This window comes from Hemicordylus capensis, chromosome 6, assembly GCF_027244095.1.
Source record: "Hemicordylus capensis ecotype Gifberg chromosome 6, rHemCap1.1.pri, whole genome shotgun sequence".
Lineage (NCBI taxonomy): Eukaryota > Metazoa > Chordata > Lepidosauria > Squamata > Cordylidae > Hemicordylus > Hemicordylus capensis.
The window spans coordinates 68243188-68262590 of record NC_069662.1 but is presented as its reverse complement, the minus strand read 5'-3'; the positions used below and the strand labels follow the sequence as shown (position 1 = coordinate 68262590).

At 43.9% G+C, this 19403-nt stretch overlaps 1 protein-coding gene across 4 annotated transcripts in view; it reads left to right on the top strand.

Annotated features, from left to right (window-relative positions):
* TMEM245 (transmembrane protein 245) overlaps nt 1-13932 on the top strand; it is a 154533-nt gene extending 140601 nt beyond the window's left edge. For 3 of the 4 annotated variants that reach the window (XM_053260076.1, XM_053260077.1, XM_053260078.1), the window contains 2 exons: nt 721-924; nt 8595-13932. In XM_053260076.1, the coding sequence (XP_053116051.1) occupies nt 721-924; nt 8595-8640 (250 nt within the window). In that variant the 3' untranslated portion in view covers nt 8641-13932. The remainder of the gene's footprint in view (nt 1-720; nt 925-8594) is intronic. The other variant, XM_053260079.1, reaches the window with a different exon arrangement.
* Nucleotides 13933-19403: the final 5471 nt, after the last annotated feature.

Here is a 19403-nt window from a genome sequence, read left to right as displayed (position 1 = left end):
TGCACTCCGCGCCGCCGCTACACAGGCCATGGGATGCCGCCAGCCGCCACACCAGCCACCGCCGCACTCGGCGGGCGACCCGCTGCTGCTGCTCGGCGGGTGATCCGCCACTGCCACCACTCGCGACCCGCCGCCGCCGAATCACCGCCACCGCCAAATTGCCGGCCGCCGTGCCGTGCCAGTTATGGGGGGGCAGGGGGCGCCATTTCAGGGCCATAGCTTGCCCTGGGCGCCGTTTCTCCCCGGTACGCCACTGAGCAGGACTGATGTAAGAGAAAAGGTAAGAATGTGGCTTTTAAATATGACACCATGTAGCTACAATGCCTGAAGGGAATTGCCTGGAGGGAAGGATCAGAAAAATTGGTAACATTCATTAAACAATCTTTCTGCTCAAATTCCTAGACATTTAATATCCAAAATAATAGTTTTCCTGCATCCTGGAGAGAACTGTCCGGGCCAGTTCTGGATATGTGGCAACTCTTTGTGCAGAGCAAGAATGTCACACTTTCAGAGCATGTGGCCATAGATGGAAAGATGGCCATCTGAATCTCTCTGACTTTTCTTTTCCTGCCTTTGCCCCTGCCCCCATGTTGGGGTACCTCCCATTCCTAGCTGCACCTTGACAAAGAGCCCAAACCGTATAATGCTGTGCCATCCCCAACTTTCTAGTCAGGTGAGCAAGGCCTCTACTTCACAATTCTTTCCCACCTTTCTCCTCAGACGAGCAAGTGTCATGATCCATAGCCATGAACCTCCATCCACCCTGGAGGAGTCCACAGACCAGGAAGGAGTCAGAGTGCAAGAACCCCAACCCTCCTTTTCACAGCCTGAAGACACTGTGCTGCCCTCAGACTCAGAATCTGATGAATCTGCCAGTGAAACTAAGGCATCCTTGTCCTGTCAGAGCCAGATACAAGGCAGCAGGCAAGTCCCCTTTAAATCCTCCAAGTCCTGCTCTAGGGGGTGGAGTCACCTCCATCCAAACTATATAGTATAAAAGCCTGTATTCTGCTTTAGGCTGCTGTTGGAGCAACTCCTTTGGCTGGGACCACAGATTACTCAGTGACCTTGAGTTCTTCTGAATGGTCTCTGTCCTTCATGCTACTGGGCTTTATGTCTATGTGAAGGCTGTTCTTGGATTTCTGTGACCTTGGCCTGCCTGACTTTGCTCCTGCCTTGCCCCCAGTACATGCTGCTCTCCACTATGACTTTGGCTTGACTTTTGCTTGTGTTTTTGCTGCCCTCTGGGGCGGGGGAGGATCTCAGACTAATCACCATACACTTACTGTACTACCTAGCCCTACCCACACCCTTGTTTTGGGGAGTGTAGTGATAGACCAGAGCAGCGAAACATTTAACCACATCTTTCCTGCCTTTTAAAAAAACCAACACAGCTGATTAGGGATCCTATCTCCTCAAGTGAGCAAGATCTGTTTCCTGTCTTCCTCAGCAAGTGAGCAAAGTCTCTACCCACAGCCCATTTCCTGCCTTTACACTACTGATTAGGGACTGTTTTTACTCTCAGCAGACAAGCCTGGGCCCTTTTCATCAGGGACGAAGGGGACTCTTCTTCCCACAAACAGAGATTGCTTTTTGGGCTCAGACTGCAAGTCATTGACCCAGGTTTCTTTAACCCACAGTAGTGCAGATCTGTTAAGCAGGGGCAGAGTCCCTTCAGTGCTCACGCACTAAACCCCCCACCCTCAATGGGATATTTCCTTCTCACTGGGGTATTTCCTTCTCAAGAAACAAGGGTGTATTAGCAGAAGTTAGATCTCTGAACATTTTGGTCACAGGCCATGGTCTATATGCACTGTTTACTGCAAGATGGCCACAGCTAAGCAGATCAAGCTCTGGTTAGTGCCAGAAGAGAAACTGTCTGACTTCATAACAGTAATATTTTTAATATCTTCATAATCTTTTTATTCATAATAGTACAAAGGCATTTGTATAATCTTTAAGCCATAGCCTGCAGAGTACTCTGGCTCCATAGCCCTATGGAGGTATCCCCCAATACCATCCCACTTGGCAATGTGCATGTTGGCCATGAGCATGGCGATGCTGATCAGGGCTGCAAGCAAGACTCTACAGCCCAACACGCCTGCTTTTTTTTGAGAGTGCCGGCGGGGGGGTAATGGTGGGTTGGGGGCTGACAGGTAAGCAGCACCTTCCCTGTCCCTTAAAGCAACGCACCCACCCCCACCTTCAAACTGACTCAAACACCGGCAGACCGAACAGGTTCAGTCCTCCAGTGAACTGGAGCGCCAAACTGATTCCATGCGCATCCCTATCTTCTTGTATTGGGTGTACCTGTGCTGTTGAAAGGAATGATCCAACTGAGAATGTGTGGAAGATCTGGATGATGGTGCATGGTGAGATCTAAATGACTTGTTAAATTTTGAAGTGATTGGAGGGTTTAGGCTCATAGATTTGTCTTTGTTCTGAAGCTTATGAATATGTTTCATAGTCTCATCGTTCTTGGACCAAATCAAGCTTGTCCATCAAACAGAAGATCTTCAGTTCTGGTTCTAGCCTCCAGTGCTAAACCCGGTGAGCAAAATCTCAAAGCTATGGAGCTCAACATAGTTCTTGCTGAGGAATCAGTGGCTTGTCTAACAGCATGGAGAAGCTATTTGTTTAATTTGAAAGCCTCCTTCAGTAACCTGAGGGCAACATCTCTCATCTGGAGTCAAGGAGTGTGTGTTGCAAGGGGCTGCAAGCGGGAACGCTGCAGCCTAGCATGCTCGCTTTTTGGGAGAGTGCCAGCAGGATGGGGGAGCAGCAAGGCAGGGGTTCACAGGTAGGCAGCGCCTTCCCTGTCCCTTAAAGCAACCCTGCCCCCACCCTCCTGGGAGTGCACAAACTTGTTCGTGCATATCCCTACAAGAAGCCTTTTCCTGCCAATAGAGTTTCTCAGATTAAGAGCAAATCCACCTCTAACAACAAATGGGTATGACTATCTGAACATCGGAACAAAATTAAGACTTTATCTGGACACTTGGGATGTAATTACAACAGGCAATTGGGTACTTACCATTATTTTCCTGGGTTACACCATTGAGGAGTTTTTAACATCCCTCAGATTCTGGACCCAAAATTACAATTCCAAATTCAACTCTCTGGAAATAAATAGAGGTATTACTTCCAAAAGGAACCACAGAACCAGTACCAGATTACCACACAGTTTCTACTCACCTTACTTTACAATCCCAAAGGAGGACAGTTGACTCTGCCCTATCATGGACCTTTGGAATTTAAACACCTTCATTACTTATAAGAGGTTCTACATACTTATAGTCTCAGACATAATTCCTCTTCTCAAATAAGGAATGTGGTTTACATCCATAGACTTAGAAGCCACATATTACCATATATCTATATTGCCACAACACAGGAAATTCCTCTGTTTTCAGATAGGATAGGAGAGCTGAGAGTCTTACCATGTAACCCTCCATACTTAGTCTTTCTTTCTTTTTGAAATTTTTTCAATTTTATTGAAACATAAAGAAAAAGAAGAAAGTACAGTATCATAATATTTCCTTAAGCAAGTACTAAAGAGGAAACATTCTAAATATATTAACAGTTCTGAGAAAGTTCGGCAGCAATGATCGACATTTGATTACACCTGATCAACACCTGGTTGCCCTGATTACACTGGATACATAAAGCTTCACAAATCAAATCCAGACATTGGGAACAAATGATGTCCTTGTTGGATATTAAAGTTTATAAAGGGATCCCAAGTTAACATAAATGTTGAGACTTCATTCATGTAGGCCAAAACTTTGGAAATTGAGGCATAATCCCATAATTTCAAGAACCAATCATTTAAAGAGGCGATTTCAGAAACACACCAATTGTAAGCATATAAAATCCTGGCTGCAGTAATCATATATAAAGACAGCTCATTACAGTTAGAAGAAGTATAAGGTTTCTTCATACTTTAAAAAAAGATTTCTGGTAGAAAGGGAAATTTAACCTCTAAAATTTGTTCCATTTTCTTGTGAATTTGCTTCCAAAACAGTTGAACCTTATTACAAGTCCACCACATATGAAAAAATGACCCTGGTTGGTGATTACATTTCCAACAATTTTTTGAAAATGAATTATCTATCTTATTAATTATCAGGGGAGTTGTGTACCATCTGAAAAACATCTTATACCAGTTTTCCCTTAAGTTGTAACACAATGTAAATTTAACGTTTCTTTTCCACTGGTATTCCCAATCAGAGATATCAATCGTCCTGTTGAAATTCTGCATCCATTTTATCATGCACTCTTTAACCTGCTCCATCATACTTAGTCTTTCAATAGGACAAAGTGGTGCTTAGGACAGACATTTCCTTCCTTCCAAAGGTAGTCTAAAGCTTTCATAGGTCTCGGAATATATCTTTACCGATCTTTTCCCTCAAATTCTACGACCACAGAGAAAAGGTGTTGGCACACCTAGGACATCCATTGGGCTTTGGCATTTTATGTCAGTAGGACATCTCGAAATCCTTATTCCATATGGACAACTACATAGGGGGTCATTAAGCTTCCTCCCAATCAATACCTGGGTTGTATGTACTATTAAGTTTGGTTACCAGACTGGAAACCCCCTCGAGAATTAGAGCACATTCTGCCAGGGCTCTAGCCACATCATCAGCCTTGATGAGGTAAACCTCTAGAATCTATATGTCAGGCAGCCATGTGGGCTGCCCCTATTACCTTTGTTTGGCACTATGTTTTGGATGTGAGAGCAAGAAGGGACACAGCTTTTGGTTGTGCAGTGTTACAAACCATATTCACCTCAGGCTTCAACTCTCTTCTGCTTCATTTACTGCTCTGCTGCCTGCCTCCAATGATGACAGAGTTTGTGACATGCCCAGTAGTGTATAGACCACTCAGAAGAATATCAGGTTGCTTGCCTTAATGGGGTTCTTCTGGTGGTCATCTATCCATTCATACACTCACCCATCCACTACACTGCAGAGCTGTTGACTGTGGTGGACTCCTAAACTGAGGAGGATAGGGTTAATCACATGATGCTAGAGCAGAAGGGGACAGAGCTACCACCAAAATGAAGATGGATAAAGCTAGCTTGGAAAGTTCTGAATTTTGCCTTCATGCAGGCACAAAGCCCAGTAATGTGAATGGACACATGACCACAGGAAAAAACCCAGTTAAGGGAAGCAACCCAATGTTTCATAACTCAGGGGGAAAACTATGCCAATTACTCTGTACAAGGTTCTGACAGAGAGCTGGTGGCGACTGCGCAGACCCATCTCGCTGGATGATCTCAATGGGTGATGGGGCTTATAGAAGTCCTTATCTTAAATACCCTGGGCCTAAACTGTTTAGAGCAGGGTTTCTTAACCTTGGGCCCCAGATGTTGTTGGACTACAACTCCCATCATCCCCAGATATGGCCTTTGTGGCTGAGGATGATGAGAGTTGTAGTCCAAAAACATCTGGGGGCCCAAGGTTAAGAAACCCTGGTTTAGGGCTCTATAGGTTATAACAGGCACCTTGTATTTTGTCCGGAACATATCATCGTCATTTTAATATAGGAGTAATCTGGTCTCTTCGAGATGATCTAGAGACCAACCTGGCTCCCACATTCTGTACCAACTATAGTTTCCGGACTACGTACAAAGGCAACCCCACATAGAGCACATTGCAATAAAGCCTGGAGGTTACCAGCATATGTACCACTATTCTGAGGTAGTTCATCTCAAGAAATGGACACAGCTGGCGTATTGGTCAGAGCTGATAGAAAGCACCTCTGGCCACTGCCTCAACCTGAGACAGCAGGGAGAGGTTTGGGTCCAAAAGCACTCCCAGACTGTATACCTATTCCTTATGGGGAAGGCTGACCCCATCTGGAACTGGCAGATCAAAATTGTCTCCCGAGTTCTAACCTCACACAATAAGTACCCCCATCTTATTTGGATCCAACTTCAGTTTGTTATCCCTCATCTAGCCCACCACTGCCTCCACGAAGGCATTTAGGGAGGCTATGCCTTCTCCTGATGATGTTGACATTAGAAATGGATTTGGGTGTCATCGGCACACTGATAACATCCTGCACCAAATCTCCTGATATCTCCTAGAGATTTCATGTAGATGTTAAAAAGCTCTGGAGACAGTATGGAGTTCTGGGGGATGCCATATAAAAGTTTTGAAGAACAGCATTCTCCAAGTGACACCATCTGGAATGTGCCTGAGTTAAGAGCGGAACCACTGCAGAGCAGTGCCTCCCACTCTCAACCCTCTCAGACTGTCCAGAAGGATATTATGGTCTATAGTATCAAAAGCTGCCGAGAGATCCAAAAGGACCAACAGAGTCACACTCCATCAGTCAGTTTCTGAGTTTAAAATGGGTCTGGATAATCAGTTTCCTGTGATTAATCTACTTGTAACAGATGCAGTAAAATTCAGTGGTTGACATTCCATGCTGTGGAATGCTGACATTAGGAACCACCGTGCAATGTGAAAGGAAGAGCCAGCATGGTGTAGTGGTTAGAGTGCTGGACTAGGACCGGGGAGACCCGAGTTCAAATCCCCATTCAGCCATGATACTAGCTGGGTGACTCTGGGCCAGTCACTTCTCTCTTAGCCTAACCTACTTCACAGGGTTGTTGTGAAAAAGAAACTTAAGTATGTAGTACACCACTCTGGGCTCCTTGGAGGAAGAGGGGGATATAAATGTAATAATAATAATAAAGGCAGCGCCAGTGGTGTTGCAGTGGCCGAAGGTTGTATAGTCATCTAACACTTCCACAATACTACTTCCATTGGAAACAGGGCACTTCTGCAGTGCTATTTCAATTTGAAACAGCTGAGTCCCTAGCATCAGTGTTCCAAAGCATGGGATGTCAGCCACTGAATTCTAGTACATTTGTTACAAGTAAATTGAAAAAGTACACAAAACAAATTGAGGGGGATAAACAAGACAGTGGAGAAACGGGTGCTAAAATTCATGCATGTTTACTGTTTTATAATCAACAAGCCGACCCTGCACAGAGCATCTGTGCGCTCTTTGGGGCCGGCTATCTCTCTCTCTACACCCACCCCCCCGTCTCTGGTGGGGCCGAGTGCGGCCTCCGCCGCCAGCGGGCTGAGTCCTGCCGCTGCGGCCGTGGCTGCCAGCAGGCCGAGTCCTGCCACCACCACCGTGCTGCCGGGCCGGGTCGCCCCCGCCCCGTCGCTACCGCACCACCACCACACTGCCTGTCCCGCCGCCTTGCCTCCGCGTCCTGGCCAGCCACCGCCGCAGCCTGGCCCGCCGCCTTGCCTCCGCAGCTGCCCAGCCAGCCAATTCTCCTGGGTGCGCCAGGACCAATCAGGCGCCCCTGCAGCCCAGCCAATAAGCTGGGCTGCCAGGATGCACGTTCGAAAGGCACACCCAGGAGAATTATATATATTGATCATTATTCTTTCAAGTTGCTTATTTCAATACATATTGACTGTTCTGTAATGCTGAATGCTTTCTTCCAGTTAATTTCAGTTGAAGTACTGCAATCACAAGGCCTGGGAGTATATAAACTTGTGTTTAAAAAATATATATTGATGGTATGTCTCTGATAACTGATAATAGAAACAAGAGTGGTTACTAGTGGATTTACTGGTCCGAATGGTACTGACAGTGGATCTCCTGATCAGTTTAACTACTAGTTTAACTGTCCCACTTTCTATATATGTCCTTGTGGGAGTTGAAAAAATGCTGCATTAGTTTCTCCAAGTATTCATGTAATTCATTAGCGGCCCCAAATTCTTACCATCTACAATAAGTAATATAGATATTTTGGAGGTGACTGAAGCAGCATTCGCTGAACTGGTTATCGAACCATGGCACACACAGAGCACTAGATCCAGGCTACTAGGCAGTTTCATGTGAAAGCAGCAGACTGGTAGTGAGGGAGTAAATGAGGGAATGGGCAGAATGGTGAAGCAGAGATAATTCACAGAGATCAAGCAGTTAACGTGGACATCATTTTATTATTAGGAGCTTCTTTTTAAAAAAAGAATATTTGATATTGCTTTAAAAGAAATTGTTTTTCCATTCATTTACACACACATGTGCTATATTGTATAGGATGGTTGGACAGTTTTTATGTGACTTTTATTTTATCATATGAAAATTATTTAATATCTTTAAATGTTGCTACGTTATGTGCAGTGGAAAGCAAAGTGCATCACAAGATGATCACTTCACTTGATTAGCAAGCATTATGTGTATGGGTTTTATGTAGTCATGGGGTTTTTTGGGTTTTTTTTACCTTGGGTAATTTCTCTTGTGTTTTGATTCAATTTTATGAGGGGTTATTAATGAATTGGTGGTAATGTAATGACCAGATTTGTCTGGTCGTTGGTTGAAATAAAGGTTCATTCATTCACACAAATCCATGTGAGAGCTGCAAGTCTACCACTTATTACCCATCTTCTGAGATCATGGTTTTTGACCTTGCAAAAAAACACTGACTGTGTTTGCTGATGGCAATAATTCACTATTTTTGGTAGTGTGATTCATGGACTAATGACTTTTTTGTTGTTTTTGTTTTGGGGGAAGAAGTTTTGTTGTCTCAAAAATGGCTTTTTCTCTTCTTGTAGGCCATCTAGAGAAAACACCGAGGAATTGAAAATTACCACAGAGTGACAGTTGCAGTGTTGCATCTATTCTGTGGGAAGAATACCTGTTTCTTCTGTGCGTGTTGAGCTCAGGAGAGCACTGGACTTTGGTTCTTTTTCCAGCTGTGCCTAGTAACAGCTTTCACTGAAGCTGCATTTGCTTACAAGCAGACCCATTAACACATATGTTGCCTTAGGTCATTATGTACAATGCCTTTGCAAGTTGAAAGTTTTTACTATTTTTTGTTTATTGTGCAGCCCTTTGATTTGGGATACTTCTGTTTGCCAAACCTAGGTTGTGGCCTGCTGAAATTTGGTATTTATATTTTTGATTATGTTCGTAATTAGATTTCAGAAGTTCAAATCTCATGCTCTGAGAATATTTACTTTGACGGCTATCCATATTTGTAGAGCTATTAAGCCATTAAAGTCTAGCACTTGCTAAAAGTAAAGTATATTTTTGTGCTACTCTTTAACAGATTTCTGAAGGCAACCTTATAGGCATCTTTAAAATCAATGACATTCGCTGATAGTATGACAGCAATATTGATCCTGTCTGAATGACTAATAATAATAGTTATGTAAAACCTATAGAATTATGTTCTGTGTTGCGCTTGGGAGAATGTTTGGTTAAAACAGCTTCATGATTAATTTTTTCAGCTAATCTCATTTTAAATAAATTGTTCTCCTGTGGAACAATTTGGAAGACCTAATCAGTGCACCAAAGTCAAAACAGACAGTGTTCTCAAATAATTAATGCAGTTTACCAAAGCACTTAAATCATTTCTGGGAAATGGATATCTAGTTCTTAACCATTATTAAAGACCAGGGTATGTTACATTAGATTTTTTTAAAAGTATTAGCAAATAATAAATTCAGGTGGAAGGAGAAATGTGTTTCACAAATTCTCTGTGTACAGGACTGAAGAATTGCTGCTATATACTGTACAATTTAAAGTGTATAGTAGAGATATGTCGAATGCTTATTACAAATTCTAGACTTGAAAGAGTGACTTGTTAGCACTAAAATAAATAAGGGCAGTTTTGTGGGTTAAAGTCAAGAGTAGACAAACTAAACACACTTGAAAGTACTTATTTAGTTTAAGACAAAGCTACCGGCAAACACTTTTGATGACTATACTTATTTTAACCAAAGTAAAACTATAATGTTAAAAAGTCTACTTCCAGTTTTAGTCTTAGTTTCTAGACTACTAGACTGCTTATGGCGTGCATTTTGATTAGGACTATTGTTGGCGTACCAATCACCCTGCTGCACAACAGACTCCCTAACTGAGCTGATGGACTTGGCCACGGAGTTGGCATCAGAGTCAACTAGACTACTGGTAGTGGAGGGCTTTAATGTTCACTTTGGGACCAGGTTGTCAGGAGTGGCTCAGGAGTTTGTAGTGGCCATGACAACTATGGGTCTCTCTCAAATGGTTTCAGGACCAACTCATGTTGCTGTTCAAATGCTCATTTAGTCTCTTACTCCAGGTGGTGTTCCATGGGTGGGGACTCCAGTGATTTCACCATTGTCATGGATGTATCACCACCTGGTTAACTTTGGATTCACAACCACAACCCACTTCTGCAGTGGTGAAGGACCTACTACTAGAATGGTCTGCCTGAGAAAGTTATTGGATCCAATAGGAATCCAAGAAGCCTTGGAAGGTTTTAGAGCTGACTTTGCCAGTGTTTATGTTTATGAGAAAGAGAGCCAGCGTGGTGTAGTGGTTAGAGTGCTGGACTAGGACCAGGCAGACCCAAGTTTAAATCCCCATTCAGCCATGACACTAGCTGGGTGACTCTGGGCCAGTCACTTCTCTCTCAGCCTAATCTACTTCACAGGATTGTTGTGAGGAGAAACTCAAATATGTAGAACACTGCTCTGGGCTCCTTGGAGGAAGAGCGGGATATAAATGTAATAATAATAATAATAATAATAATAATAATAATAATAAAAATTCAGCCATCCCAGGTCCTTGGGAAGGACTCGATGTCTGGATAAAACAAACCAGTCAATAACACCTGTCTGACTGTGTAAACAATAATAAATAATAATAATAATAATGTCAATTCCCTTGTTCAATCTTGGAATAACAAACTTACTAGGGCAGTTGTCATGGTCGCTCTTAAGCATCCTTTCTGACCTGTTTGAAAATTAGCTTTATGGTGGCGCTTCAGCTCCAGGCAGTTTTGGAGGAGACAGGTTATTTGAACCCATCTCAAACTGGCTTCTGGGTAGGATATGGGGTGGAAACGGCTTTGTTTGGCCTGATGGATAATCTCCGATTGGAGATAAACAGAGAGTGTGTGACTCTGTTAGTCCTTTGAGATCACTTGGTGGCTTTCAGTAACATCAACCATAATATCCCTCTGAGTCACCTAAGAGAGTTGAGACTGGAAGGCACTGCTTTACAGTGGTTCTGCCCCTACCTGTCAGGCAGATTTCAGATGGTGTCACTTGGAGACTGTTACAAAAGCTCTCATGTTGAAGAGTATCAAGTCCCACAGGGCTCTGTACTGTCTCCAATGCTTTGAAACATCTACATGAAGCCAGTGGAAGAAAGCACAAGAAAATTTGGTGTAGGCTGCCATCAGTACACTGATGACACCCAAATCTATTTTCTCCGTATCAACTTCATTGGGAGATGTATAATTTCCCTAAATGCCTGCCTGGAGGCAGTAGTGGACTGGATTGAGGGGTAACAAACTGAAGCTGAATCCAGGTAAGGTAGAGATACTTATTGTGTGGGGTTAGAACTAAAGAGATTATTTAGAGCTACCTGTGTTACCACTCCTCCACTAAAACCTTTGTTCCACTAAAAAGGCATCCCTGGTTAATCAGGCAACATATTTATTTTTATTTATTTAGATATATTTTATATATATACACACACACACATACACATACACACACTATTAATGTAAGTATTTATGGAAACTGCAGGTGGCAGGTGCCTCCTTAGACAGTACCTAACAAAGCAAGGATCACAGTTGTTTGAATAAGAGCTGATCCAAGAACAAGAGCTGATTTTGTGGTAGCAAGCATGAATTGTCCCCTTTGCTAAGCAGGGTCCACCTTGTTTACATTTGAATGGGAGACAATATGTGGCACTGTAAGACTTTCCCTTTAGGAGATGGGCATTCTTTGTCTCTGGCTCTAACCTGAGTGCTACATGCACATGCACGCACACACAGTTACTAGGGAATAAATCCCATAGTAAATCCTGTTTAATTTACATAGTAAATTACCATGTTTGCTGAGTATGATTACTCAGAAGTAAATCCTAAGAATTTAAACATGGTTGCATATACTCTTTCCCCATTTGAAGGTACATCTTGTGTTTTGCTTCAGGCAAAAACAGTGTCTTTCTCTACAGAGTGGCCTTGTTGCGTACTACTATCCTCATGAACCTTGCACAATCTTTTCTGGCTAGAAGTTCCAAAGAAGTGCAGCAAGGAAACTGGGGGGGAAAATATTTTCACCTAGCACCAAGAAGCCAGCATTGTGATATAGACTGCTCTTTAACATGAAGGTTCTACATCAGAACCAAATTGCCTGTGACTATGGAAACTTACTTAACTGTATTTAGGAAACTAAGCCTCCATATTTACAGGTAGTTTGCCTCTCATATAGAAGCTCCATGTTCAAGGGCAGTCTATACCAGAATACCAGTTTGTTGGTGCTGGTTGGGACTGGTTTATGGACTTTCCTTGCTGCACTTCTTTGAAGCTTTCTGGAAGCATCTGGCTAAGCATTTTGAGAAAGAGAATGCTGGACTAGAATACACATTCCTTTTCAAGCAGCATTTTGATAACTGAGCTTGCAACTCTATATGCACAGCCAAGTAAGAAATATATCTTACTTGTTTGTGAGGGTCATTTTCAGGGGTTGCAGCCTGGCAATTGGAGAGGGAGGAAGAGGAGCAGGTCAACTCATCATACAGGACACTTTGTGGGAAGTTCCCCTTCCTCCCCACACACACCCGCTTCTGAAACAGAAGAGCTAGCCAAGAAGTCACTTGCCTTCAGTGTGGCTTGAGATTTAAAGGGGAAACTGTTGTTTGTTGTTGTTTATTCGATTTCTATACGCCCTTCCAAAAATGGCTCAGGGCGGTTTACACAGAGAAATCACAAACAAATAAGATGGAGCCCTGTCCCCACAGGGCTCACAATCTAAAAGAAACATAAGACAGACACCAGCAACAGTCACTAGAGGTACTGTGCTGTGGGTGGATAGGATAGAGAGAAACTCTTATCTCCCATCCCACCCCCTTTAAATCTCAAGCTGTGATGAAATGGCAAACACTTTGCTGGTTAGAGCAGTGGTTGAGAAGGTCCAACAGGCATGTTGGAATTCTGATAGAGTTACATAGCAAAAGGGAATTTTGTCGGAGGGCTCCTCCTGTCACTGCAGATCTCATTCCGCTAATGCCTGATAGAGGGCATATCAGGTCTGACATGCCTGGAGTTCAATAGGATGCTTAGCTTCTAGCCACCGCTACTGCCAGTTTGTTTTAAAACTAGAACAAACATAGGAAAACCAGACCATAAACTTAAAGGTCATACAAGTGAGGGAAAGTTACCAGCATGCTTTAAAGACAGAAGGGACAAAATGAAAATAATGCCTCCCATCTGATTCTGAAACGGGAATGAAACAAGAAAATAAGGAAGACTAAACAAATGGTGACAAGGGAAACCTGTTTTGAAGCACACAAACAAAAAGAAAACTTGCCTAGACTTCTTTTAAAGGAATAACAGCACCAGCCATTTAGTTCGAATGACGAGTAGCCTTAGCGATGGAGGAAGTTAGCTATAAAAGGGGGAAACAGGTGGCCACAGTCACAAGCGACTGGACTGAACGTCTGGGTTTGTGTGCAAAGTAATGCTGGTTTGGTTAATTTGTATGTCATTACTCTCCCTATACTAGCTCTCCATGCAAGCATTGTGGCCCTCGTAGTGTGCAGTATCCCATGAGTGTTTTGCACACCACAGGCGCTACTGCTCACTCCTATTTGAGTGGTTGCGCAAATGTCAATCTCACAGTAGAGTTGCACAGTCCAATGGTTGTATAATTATGCAGTTCCATTCGGCTGTTTTTGCCATTTTCGCAATATCACTTTTGTGCAACTATTGAATGTTACTTTAGGATGCTGCTCCTGATGCAGACCTTTGGATTTTTTATTTCTTTTGCAGCAGTGGAGTTTGGAATATGGGGGATTCTTGTGAATAGTGCATACATTCTGGACACTGTACATTTGTGTTTAATGTTGTTTCTGCTGTTATACATCAAAATCATAATAAACCATTTAAAAAGATGTGTTATCATTGTAGTATGTATTCTAATAATAACGTTGGCAACCGGTGAACCAGAGTTATATATCAATTTCTATTGACAAAATGCAAAATCTTGAACTGCCTAAAAAAAAAAAAAGATTGACTCTTTGCCACTGTGCTTTTTAGTTTTTTGGCTCAATCTGTGAAATATCTATATATAGACTTTCCCCATATAGACACCCCTCGTCTATATAAAAGGGAAAAATCTACATTTGTATGTGCAACCAGTGAACTGGCCAGAGATCTATGTACTCCTGAAGAGCAAGCGTATGTCACTTGAAACAGGAAGGGAGGGCTATTCTCCTGCATAAAGGGCATCCCTAATATAATTCCACTATTGGAAATGAATCGCACACAACATACAAGCAACCAAATAAGAGGGAGCAAAAACAGCCTTATTGGTTTAAGTTGTGTTTTCACTATTATAAAAGATACTTCTGCTGAAAAGACATTTTTCAGTATACTTCAACTTCACCTTCAAAACATCTAATTTTTGTCCAAGTGTGAACAGTATTCAAAAGCCCTGAAAGCTGGTTTTAAGTTTAAAACCCGTATCTAAGCTATGTTTATTAAACTGCAAGCTGCACCTGTCAAGAAAGCAGAGAGGAAACTGGATGCCTAAGTCCAGGAGTATTACTCCTTGCCACTGTAACTTAAAACACCCCTCAGCTATGCACATTATCCAGGAATATTATTAAATTATAACTTGTTCATTCTCTTAACAGTGTTAAAACTACTCTGTTGCTTCAGTAAACCTGTGCATGTCAGATATGGGGAGATTCTAGTAAGCTTTTCTTACTCCACATTAGTATCCTTTTTATTATGGTCATTCACATTCACCATTACAGTGGAGGGGGAAAGGTGCAGAGAAATGTGCAATGTAGCTTTAATCAAGCATCCCCCCCCCCCGCCTTTAATGGTCATGAAATAGGTACACAGCAAGGGTAAATTTAGGGAGGATTACTCCTGAAGGCCACTCCCTATTTTGCCTCCCCCCATGCACCACAGCAAGAATTAATCTCATGAGAGCCTTCTTCAAATGTTCAGTGAAACAACATGGTACACGCTTATGTGTGCCGAAAGTGAGTTGGAAGTCCTGCCCTGGCCCATCACTCACCATCAGCGCTGTCCTCATGGATATGCTGGTGTTCCTTGTTAGAACGCCTGAACAGAGATAAAATGGGTTTTTAATACAGATTATGATCTTTGTTTATTTTATAAAAAATACTATTAATTGTACTGGCACAGTAATGCCAACATATTCAGATGAGGAGTAGTTTTTGTTGGAAATTCTCTGTGGTGAGAGAATCCCTTTCTCATTATAGCAGAGTGCACAGAGGCACAACACAGCGGATTTAGTTAGACATGCGTGTATGCTGAGAGTAAAGTAACTTGGAGCCAATCATAGTTTCAGATCAATATATAAGGCATTTATTAAGGAACTCCATTCTAGATAGGAAAGTGAGGAGTTAGGATCTCTAATCTATCTATCTAGCTGGATGCAGATGGATTCTGCATCTTCTCTGCTCACATGGTGCAGGAAGAGGAGCTTGCCATGTTGCAAGGTAGAGGGGCAGGTAGGGAAGAGAGAGAGGAAGGAAATTAATCCCTGAGATTAGCAATCTACATATCCAAAGGGATAGTGTCAGAGCAGTGGAGAAGGGGTGACCAATGTCTTGACCCCCTAGCCCTCTGACTCACTAGTCTGTCCTCCACTGTCTTTGAGACAAGAGGCAGTCCTTTAACTTCCAACAGTTTTTACATTCTAAGCCCTGAACTTTCTATTGTTAATAAAATAGAAATTATTTGTTCCATCTGCCTGTTCATTTTCACACATCAGCTAGGTGACAAGAGACACCACTCCTCCAAATTTGGTGCAGATATGTTGAGAAATGGCTTAGATGAGGTAGTGTAAACCTTTTTGTATTGAGCGAGGTTTTAAGTGCCGGCAATGAAGAAGTGGTATTTAATGGGTTTTGTTGTCCCTTCCTATCAAGGTTGCACAACATACAGCCTGCAGGCTGAATCTCACCCATGGGCAAACTTTGACAGCCCACAGTGGAAGCAGGCCACTGCCACCACCACCCTCCCGCAGACAGGGGGCAGGAGTGGGGTAGGGACTCTGTTGTGAACTGCAGCTCACCACAACTGAGCCCCTCTGCTCTATTTGGGGGCCGTTGTGGGTGCCACACACCACTCGCCTGCTCCCAAGCTCCTCTACCGCCTTTGGGTCTGGGAGCTTTCTGGCAATGAAGGCACACAGGGCGGATACGTGCCCTCATTCCCAGCATGCTCCCGGCTCATGTGATGGCAGAGGGGCGTGGGAGCCAGGATGAGTGGCGGGGGAAGCACTGCTGCCACCCGCCTGGGCTCCCAAGCCCCTCTGCCTCTGTCGAGGCCGGGAGCCACCCGCAGCAGAAAGCTCCTAGCCCAAAGAAGGTGAGTGAGAAGGGTGTCAGGCACAACTGGCAAACCCCAGCTCAGTGATCTTCACTGCTCTTACATTGGGGGTCGCAGCTGCCAAGTGGGGTCGTTACATGGTTTCTCAGTCTCTGTCATTAAAGTGACTTCCACGCACGCACAGAGGCCATCTACATCACCACGAGATTAGTGTGGTGACAGAAATGGTGTCTGCACATGCACGGAAGTCACTCTAATGGCCTCATATGTGCAGAGGCCCAAACCGGGCCACAACTAGCCCAGCCTGCCATTTGGGTTGAAGAAGGAGGCTTGCTAAGAGAACAAGAGAGGGTGAAGAGGCTTGGAGAGAGAGAGAGAGCGAGAGAGAAGGGGGCTTGCTGCGACAGAGAAAACAAGCTTGGTTAAAGGGGGATCGGTGAGATGGAAGGGGTTATGGCAGGCTTGGGGTGTGTGTGTGTGAGAGAGAGAGAGGCAGGCAGGGGGGCTTGTTGAAAGAAAGCAAGATAGCCAAGTCTTGCCGAGAGAGAGCGGCTTTGTGACAGAGAAAAGAGGCTTAGTGGGAGAAAGAGAAAATGGGTTATGGCAAGCCTTGGCTAGAGGGAGAAAGAGAAGAGAGGCTTGTTGAGATAGAGGGCAGGGCTTGGTGACAGAGAGAAGTGTAAGGGTATGTGTGTGTGAGAGAGAGAGAGAAGGTGGGAGGGCAGGCGAGAGAGAGGTTTGGTGAAAGATAGAGATGGGGACTTGCTGAGAGAGAGAGAAAGAAGCTTGGTGAGAGAGGGGGAACAGTTCATTCACATCCCTGCCCTTAGGGCTTCAGTTCCTCAGTTATGATGGGATAACAAAGTATAAGACTGTTTTCACAAGCAGCCCAACCCAGGTTAGGGCAGCCCAGCCTGGGTTGGGCTGCATGTGTGCAGCACCGGGATCAAGCCTGACTTTTGATCCTGGCCTTTAGCCAGGGTCCAGTGTGTGAGTGCACCCTTAACCCTGGCACCAGGGTTGTGTGTGTGTGTGCTTGAGCTGCACGCAGCCTGAGTGCACACAGAGTTGAGTGCCACTCACAGTGGCGCCACTCGTGTGCTGCAGTGAGCAGCAGAGTGAACTGGGGAGAGTGATTATTATTATTGTTTTTACATTTATATCCCGCTCTTCCTCCAAGGAGCCCAGAGCGATGTACTACATACTTGAGTTTCTCTTTCACAACAACCCTGTGAAGTAGGTGAGGCTGAGAGAGAGGTGACTGGCCCAGAGTCACCCAGCTAGTATTGTGGCTGAATGGGGATTTGAACTCTGGTCTCCCCGGTCCTAGTCTGGCACTCTAACCACTACACCATGCTGGCTCTCAAGAGCCATGTGTGGGGAAGCAGGCAGGAGCCTTTTCCCCTCCATGCCCACCCTCCCCAGAGATTGTGTGCACCACCTCAATTATTACAGTTATGAATAGGTGACAATGCTAGATGGTAAAGCAACAGAGTAAAGTGGCAAAAGGCATTATGGTCATGAAAGTGCTAAGATTAGGCAATTACTTGCACAATACAGAGGTTTTGTACAGCAGGCCAGCAAAATTTGTAATGCAACAACCATGTATGTTGGCCCAGCAGAAGATCAATAAATCTGCTTTTGCTGCCTATCTGGGACTACAAATGCGATTAGGCACTTAGCAGGCCTGTTGTAAAGATATTTCCCCCACCAGAGCTACTGCAATTTATGGTAAGCAAATTCAGTCTGGTTACTAAATTATAATGGATGATTTGAGCAACAGAACCTCTCAGAGAAGAGCAAAAATTTGACCCGCCTAAAGTTGTGGAAAGCCACACAGAAATGCATATAAAAGCAGAGGGCGGGGGACACCTCAATTCTTCATACCACTAAGCCGCAAAATGTGTTTGGTTTGTGTTTATTAGACAAGGTCAGATTCTTAGGATCTGGCTTTTCCTTAAACCTAACACTGTGGTTTTCATATGCTTTCCAAGTAATATATATATATATGCTTTCTTTCCATTCCAAAAAAGGCGTTGCCAAAACTTATCCAACATGTTTTTAACATTTTTTTAACTAGCTTTTTGCTAGAGGCTAAATCAAATGCCCAATTGCAAAAGTAAATACTGATTTTATTTTGTTTAATACATCCAAGAATGCTGCCTGTAAAAAAAAAATATTATTATAGCTTCTTGCTAAAAAATGCTGATGCAAATATTCAGCTGTCAGACATTTTGACAACTTTGATGTGAAATGCCATCAAAAGGCTATGGAAGAAAAGAAGCAGTAGAAGTGAGACTTCCACCTTTTGATGTTTATTAGCTGTGAAGTCTGGGTCTGACTTTACTTGTGGTTAGGTTCTAAGCACTATTTCCTACCAACACCCGCCTGAAAACCTCATCCAGAGTTTTGTGTTAGATTTGTGCCTCAAGCCCTGAGGTTTGTGCTGTCTTGCTTAAGGGTCAAGAAAGCAAACTTCTACGGAACAAGACTGTCCTGAGTAGGAATAAAAGTGCAACTGACTGAGGCTCATACATCTACAAGAATTAGTTGGACTGGAGATATTGATGGTAGCCAGCAAACATACAGGAGACATGTAGTCCCTGCCTCCTTAAGAAGTCTGCTAGAAGCAGCCCCCTGTATTGCAGTGGTGTGGGAAGTTGTAATGTGATGTGGCCTCCTTTCCCAGTGGCACACCTAGGTAATTTTGGCATCTGGACTGCCCCTGCTGCAAGCCCCCCCCCCAATGCTGCAAGGCCCCCCAACTTACTTATATGGGGGGGGGGGCTCTCCTGCTGCCACTGTGCTGAATCACCATGAGTTTCCATAAATTTTGGCACCGTGTGCACAGCCGGGGCTGAGGAGGCCAAGGAGGCCTCCCATGCACACACACCCCATGGCAGCGGTGGCTGGAGTGGCCACTAGGCGTGCCTGTCTGGCCCAGTGGCACTTGAGAACTGCAAGGTGCTCCAGCATGCTTGCGCAGTCCGAACAGAGGATCTCAAGCTGAACGCAGGTGTGCTGGAGCGCCTTGCAGTTCTCAAGCACAGCT